Source organism: Dendrobates tinctorius, unplaced genomic scaffold (genome assembly GCF_039654945.1).
Source record: "Dendrobates tinctorius isolate UK_male_01 unplaced genomic scaffold, ASM3965494v1 ptg000035l, whole genome shotgun sequence".
Classification (NCBI taxonomy): Eukaryota; Metazoa; Chordata; class Amphibia; order Anura; family Dendrobatidae; genus Dendrobates; species Dendrobates tinctorius.
The window spans coordinates 35392184-35399766 of NW_027361703.1; the positions used below are offsets into that span (position 1 = coordinate 35392184).

General features: G+C 48.3%; 1 protein-coding gene across 1 annotated transcript in view; it reads right to left on the reverse strand.

The window, feature by feature from the left end:
* LOC141087691 (V-type proton ATPase subunit S1-like) overlaps positions 1 to 722 on the reverse strand; it is a 159637-nt gene extending 158915 nt beyond the window's left edge. The window contains exon 1 of the mRNA XM_073573406.1: positions 570 to 722. Coding sequence (XP_073429507.1) covers positions 570 to 664 — 95 coding nt within the window. The 5' untranslated portion in view covers positions 665 to 722. The remainder of the gene's footprint in view (positions 1 to 569) is intronic.
* Between the last annotated feature and the right edge of the window lie 6861 nt (positions 723 to 7583).

Genomic DNA, 7583 nt, shown 5'->3' on the forward strand with positions numbered 1-7583 from the left:
TTTCATGTTGAATTGGACACACAATGTACCAGTGGCTGTAGAGCGGAATAAAACTTGTTTGTCTGCTTTTAGTTTAGCCTCTCCGTTGCAGAAATATTTGCAATAAAAGTATTTGGCACCTAATGAGTTCAGTTTTATTAAGGCCAAGTAGGTGTTATTAGAAACACATGCCGCCAACTGTTAACACCCACTTAGACTTAACAAAAGTTAACTCATTAGGTGCCAAATACCTTACTCCTAATATATCTGCAACAGAGAGATGAAATAAAAAAACAAAGTTTTATTCTGCTCTGCAACCATTATTACATTGTGTGTCCGGTTCAACATGAAAAAATGTGGTTATAGTTCCTCTTGGCATGCAGTAATACAAAAAGAATAGCATCTTTAAGGAATCAATGGATCTCATAGGGCAAAGTGGGAAATACCAGGTGATAGGCACAATCTTCTAATCCTACAAATAGTCTACAATCTGTATCAATCGGAAAACTAGCACCTATATAATTACTATGGGAATTGGGATAGCACTGATTCACTTTACCTATTACATCGCCGTCTCACAAACTACTCACCTTTCGGTGGACCATAGAAGGACAGGTACGTGGCTTAAAGAGCTTACTCCTAAAGCACAGACGCAGGATAGGAGAAACCCAGGCAGAAGCTGCATGTTTACTAGCAGAGAAGGACTAAGACTACAGAACTAACTAAGTCATACAAAAGAAGAAAACCAGTTCTATCTTCAGCTTCTGGTTTGTACCAAGACAGGGCTCGCTGTTTTGGGTAAACTTGAGGATTGTATATATAATAAACAGACCAGCCCCTGTTTATTTTCTCTTTCGACCCAATGAAAAGGTGACCGATGGACAAAAACGAAGGTTTACAAAATTCTATTTCTTCTTTGCTGTTTCTTTCTGACTTTTAATTTGATTGCTAATTTTGAACTGTAATAGAATTACAACATGGAGCTTTTTACTCACTGTATATAATATGCATATCCATATAACTAATTTTAATCAATATTTTAAAAAATGCCTTGAAATGTAACATGGTTGAATGTAAATTGTGTTTTTTCAGAAAAAGTGATTTTTCTTTGTCAGTTATTATTTTGTATGCTACTCTTTTCTTAAAGAAATAGGGCAGGTGTGTGTGTGTGTGTGGGTATATCACCAACCAATCATGAAGCAGCAGAGTGGAACACCAACCAATCACGAAGCAGCAGAGTGGGACGCGGTTGGAGAGCAGGGCTGAGGACGGATACAGCAAGACAGTGCATGGAGAACTGTGATGAAGACAGTCTACAGGACAGGGGCCGAATAGTGCCGGCACCCTCCCAGCCCTGTCCTGGTTCAGTCGGCGCTCCCCGTCGCCAACTGCGCTATCCCCCCTCTCCCCTGCAGCTTCCCGGCCTAAATGTAGTCCCCGGCTTCTACTGTGGCCTACTACAGCGCTAGGCCATGCCCCCGCAGGCCAGCCAATCACACGCGCTGCAGCTCCGCTCTAGCTCTGCCCACTCCGTCAAGCTCCACCAACTCCGGCCACCCGTGCTAGGCCACACCCCCCGCAGGCCACCCAATCACATGCGCTGCAGCTCCGCTCTAGCTCCGCCCAGCTCTGCCCACACGAACAATCTGCGCACCTCTCTCTCCTGGTCCCAGTGTCACCACGTGTGGTTCATTGAGAGCGGGGCTGTGGAGGAAGGAAGACAGTGGGGCTGTAGAGCAGGGGTCTCAAACACGTGGCCCGCAGGCTGCATACGGCCCCTAAAGCAGGCATCTGCGGCCCGCGGTGCACCACATGTCTCACTGCCTGAGGCAGTGCCGGCACCCTCCCAGCCCTGTCCCGGCTCAGTCGGCGCTCCCCGTCGCCAACTGCGCTATCCCCCCTCTCCCCTACAGCTTCCCGGCCTAAATTTAGTCCCCAGCTTCTACTGTGGCCTACTACAGCGCTAGGCCATGCCCCCACAGGCCACCCAATCACATGCGCTGCAGCTCCGCTCTAGCTCTGCCCACTCCGTCAAGCTCCACCCACTCCGGCCGCCCACGCTAGGCCACGCCCACCGCATGCCGCCCAATCACATGCACTGCAGCTCCGCTCTAGCTCCGCCCAGCTCTGCCCACACGAACAATCTGCGCACCTCTCTCTCCTGGTCCCAGCGTCACCACGTGTGGTTCATGGAGAGCGGGGCTGTGGAGGAAGGAAGACAGCGGGGCTGTAGAGCAGGGGTCTCAAACATGTGGCCTGCAGGCCGCATACAGCCCCTAAAGCAGGCATCTGCGGCCCACGGTGCACCACATGTCTCACTGCCTGAGGCAGGGGGAAGGCACACATTCAGGAGTGGCGATGGCATTGTTGTTCTGTGTGCACACACTGCACAGGACCTGTGATGAGGTCACAGGAGGGGGAGGAGTCATGGGTCACATGATCAGGGGCCTCAGTGTGTGCAGGACGGACGCTGCTGTCTGTCTGCTGGTTGTCATGGTACTGAATGAAGGTAGGTTTATGCGTGGGGTCAGGAGGGGTTTACAGGGTGGATGGAGCAGAGCCCTGTGTGTTCGAGGTGTATGGAGCGGAGCCCTGTGTGTACGAGGTGTATGGAGCGGAGCCCTGTGTGAACGAGGTGTAAGGAGCGGAGCCACGTGTGCAGGAGGTGAATGGAGCGGAGCCCTGTGTGTACGAGGTGTATGGAGCCCTGTGTGTACGAGGTGTACGGAGCGGAGCCCTGTGTGCACGAGGTGTACGGAGGGAAGCCCTGTATGTACAAGGTGTACGGAGCGGAGCCCTGTGTGTACGAGGTGTACGGAGCGGAGCCCTGTGTGTACGAGGTGTACGGAGCGGAGCCCTGTGTGTACGAGGTGTACGGAGCCCTGTGTGTGTACGGAGCGGAGCCCAGTGTGTACGAGGTGTACGGAGCGGAGTCCTGTGTGTTCGAGGTGTACGGAGCGGAGTCCTGTGTGTTCGAGGTGTACGGAGTGGAGCCCTGTGTTCAAGAGGTGTACGAAGCAGAGCCGCGTGTGTACGAGGTGTGCGGAGCCGCGCGTGTACGGGGTGTACTAAGTTTAAAAGGAATACGGCCCCCCAGCTCAAATTTTATTTTATGTGCGGCCCATTTACTCTGCCGAGTTTGAGACTCCTGTTGTAGAGGGAGAGAGCAGGAGAGCAGGGCTGTGAAGGAAGAGAACGGGGCAGTGGACGGAGAGAGCGGGAGAGCAGGGCTGTGAAGGAAGAGAATGGGGCTTTGGACAGGGAGAGCAGGGCTGTGAAGGAAGAGAACGGGGCTGTGGAAGGAGAGCAGGGCTGTGGACGAAGAGACCGGTGCTGTGGAAGAAGAGAGCGGGGCTGTGGAGGGACACCGGGACATGGATGTAGAGCGCGGCTGCGGAGGGATAAAACGGGACGGTGGGTGGAGAGTGGGGATGTTAAGGAAGACAGCGGGACCCACAGTTAGGTACTATGCCCGGGCAACACCGGGCTCTTCAGCACGTCATATTAATAAAAGTTATAAACACCTCAAATAATTCTGTTTTATTTCCTCGCAGTTTACAATATCTCTGCTTGCTGACATTTAGTAGGATTTTTGTGGTATGTAGAGTTAAATGTTATTCTTCTTTACAGGTATATTGTAAGGGTGCACAGAGCTAAATCTCTATATACCAGTGCACTTCCCTCTGTATATATAGGGGTGCCCTGATACAAGTCCTGCACAGTGGCCCTTCACTGTCAGTGTCCACCCCTGCCTCCAATGTTCGTCTATAATCATCTTAGGCAGCCAGATATATACAGTGTATGGAGGGGAACACTGCAGTTTCATACCTTGTTTAGTGGATGCTAACAGGTGCTGTAGATCACCTCCTATTCTCTTCAATAGGAGCTCATCCACATTACCTGAAAATGGTCACAAAACAAAGCTGCAGTAGTGAGCCTTAAAGAACCACAGCTTCTCAGCCATGAAGTGGACGACACATAAATTTACAAAGTGAAGGTCTCCAAGTGCTGAGGCACGTAGTGCATAAGAGTCGCCACCACTCTGTTAACACAGTAAGTGCATAGTTCAAAACCTCCTCTAGTATCAACATCAGCATAAAAATGTATGAGCTGGAAGTTTCCTGACATGGGTTTCCATAGCCGAGCAGTTGTATGCAAGCCTTATATTACCAAGCACAATGTCGATAGCTGGATGGAGTCAGGAGCATAGAAATCATAGGGCCCTATAGCAGAAGTTCTAAATGGACCCCACCCCCCAAAAAAACAAGAGCATACCTCACAACTTTACAGCCCTTATAAAGTAATTTTCCTTACACTGAAGAGCCAAGATTGCCCTTTCATTGCACCCATAAAGTATGATGTTAACAATAGTATCCCCTTCGAAACACAGTATGATACCCCCACAGTGAATTCTTCCATAGTACCCTCGACACACACGGTATGATGACCGTACTGTACCCCACTCCCTGTCAACCCTGCCCTGGCAAAGTATGGTGATCCACACAGAGTATGATTCCCCAACAGCCCTCCATACATTATAATGGACAGTATATCTGTCCCCACGCCCATCCTCTTGTATGATGGCTCCAGCATAACATCCACACTGCATAATTGCACCCACTAGTCCTCCAAACAGTGTAATTGCCCCCACCCAGCAATGCAAATAGCACATTGGCACACAACCCTCTACACAGCATGATGAACCCTACAAAAAATTCACACTGTATAATTGCTTGCATAATGACCCCCACATAGCCCTCCAAAAATTATAACAGAGCCTGTATAGCCCTTCAAACAGCATAAAGGTTCCCACATAGCCCTACAAATAATATTATGCCCCCCATAAAGCCCTGCAAACAGTATATTGCCCCCCCATGTAGTTCTGCAAACAGCATAATAGCACTCACATATGCCTGCATACAGTATAATGGACCCCACATATGCCTGCAAACAGTATACTGCCCCTCACATAGTCCTGCAAACAGTATAATGGCCCCCCATAGAGTCGTGAAAACAGTATAATGGCCATCCCACATATACCTGCAAACAGTATAATTACCCCAACATATACCTGCAAACAGTATAATGCCCCCATATAGTCCTCTAAACAGTATAATGGGCCTCACATATTCTTCCATACAGTATAATGGGCCCCAGACAGTCCTCCATACAGTATTATGGGCACCAGACAGTCCTCCAAACAGCATTGTTGGCCCTATATAGCCCTACATACAGTATTATGGGTTTCATATAGTCCTACATACAGAATAATGGGTCCCACATAATTATCCATACCGTTATGGGCCCCACATAGTCCTTCACAGTATTATGGGCCCTACATAGTCCTCCATACAGCATTATGGGCCCTATATAGTCTACCATACTGTATTATGGGCCCCTTAAATATTCCTCCATACATTACTATGGGCCACATATAGTCCTATATACAGTATTCTGGGTCCAATGCAGTCCTCCATACAGTATTATGGGCCCCATATACTACTTCATACATTATTATGGGTCCCTTATAGTCGTCTGTACAGTAATATGGTTCCCATATAGTCCGCCATATCTTAGTATAGGCCCCATAAAATCCTACATACACCATTATAGGTCCCATGTAGTTCGCCGTACATTATTATGGCCCTCTGATAGTCCTCCTTGTATTAAGGCCCCATAATCCTCCATACATTATTATGGGTCCCATATAATCCTCCAAACAGTATTATTGGCCCCACATAGTGCTCAATACAGTATTATGGGCTCTATATAGTCCTACATAAACTATAATGGGTCCCACATAGTCCTCCATACTATTCTGGGCCCTACATAGACCTCCATACAGTATTATGGGCCCTATATAGTCTTCCATACAGTATTATGGGCCCCTGATACAGTCATCCATACAGTATTATGGACCACATATAGTCCTACATACAGTAATTTGGGTCCCATGTAGTCCTCCACACAGTAATATTGGCCCCATATAGACCTCCATAACTTATTATAGATGCCACATAATCCAACATACATCATTATAAGTCCCATGTAGTCATCCATACATTATTCTGGACCTCATAAAGTCCTCCATACAGTATTATGGCCCCATGTACCATAATCCTCCATACATTATTATAAGCTCATATAGTCCTCCGTACACTATTATGGGCCCCACATTAAAAATAAATAGATACCTTTCCCGTTCAGTGTTCCCCACTGCTCTGGTTTCTGCAACACATCTTCTGACCCTCTGCACTGCTCGGCACAGAGGGCACAATGTAGTGACAGTGGAATTTAACATGCGCCTGGAAGAAGCACCTCAAAAGTCCCACCCATTGGTGCCCCTGTCATGTGACCTGAGGACGCCGATGGGTTGGCATAACAGCAGAGGGTCAGCAGAAGAACAAATTCGCTCATCTCTAATCCTAAACAATCAATTGTCCGATACTCTAACCTACAAGGAAATGTTCCAATGTTATTTTATTTAAATACATTGCCATTTCGGAGCTTTTCAAATAAAGTGTTATATTGGTCATATTGTCATTCCATCCATCCTTAGTGTAAGATGCCTTTCCCAACAAATCCCAACAAACAAACACAGCACAAATACATGCTTCCCTAGACTTTCACTTTGCTTAGTTGGTGTCTCACTTTATGATTTAAAAACATACAAATAATTTTACAATGGTACAATACAATTTAAACATATCGATACCAGACCCGTCCTGCCATAAATTATTTTCACTGCTCTTAAAATAAACACCATGTACTGTCAACAAAATGGTGCCATGCAATGCTCAAATAATACCACTATAAATAATAATATTGATGACTGCCCAAGTAATTTCAGGTTGGCGCTTAGTGCGAAACATTGTCCTTTCTTCTATGTTAGCAATGTCCTGCTGAAAAGAACCTCTCCAAAACAATATGAACCGCTTAGATTTGTGGCTTTGATGCTGGATGACACTTTGATGGAGTCATGCAGCCAGTAACGTAGCTACCGGGGGGGCAGAGGGGGCGGCGGCCCCGGGCCCCGCACTCTGAGGGGGCCCACCCGCCGGAGCTACGCTGCGGCATAGCAGGGAGAATCGATCATCTCCCTGCTCTGCTATGTTCTATTCTGTGCGTGCCGCACAGGACCTGTGATGAAGTCACAGGAGGGGAGGAGTCAGGGGGTCACATGATCAGGGGCCTCCTTGTCTGCAGGACTCTGCTGCGCTGGTTGTCATGGTGCTGGATGAGAAATTTATGTGTGGGGTCAGGGGGGGTTACTGGGTGGATGTAGCAGAGCTGTGTGTGTACGAGGTGAATGGAGTGGAGCTGTGTGTCTGTACGAGGTGTACAGAGCGGAGCCGCGTGTGTACAAAGTGTATGAAGCGGAGCCGCGTGTGTACAAAGTGTACGTACACACGCGGCTCCGCTCCGTATACTTTGTACACACGCGGCTCCGCTCCGTACACTTCGTACACACGCGGCTCCGCTCCGAAGTGTACGAAGCTGAGCCGCATGTGTGCAACGTGTACGGAGCGGAGCTGCGTGTGTACAAAGTGTACGGAGCGGAGCCGCGTGTGTAGGAGGTGTACAGAGCGGAGCCGCGTGTGTGC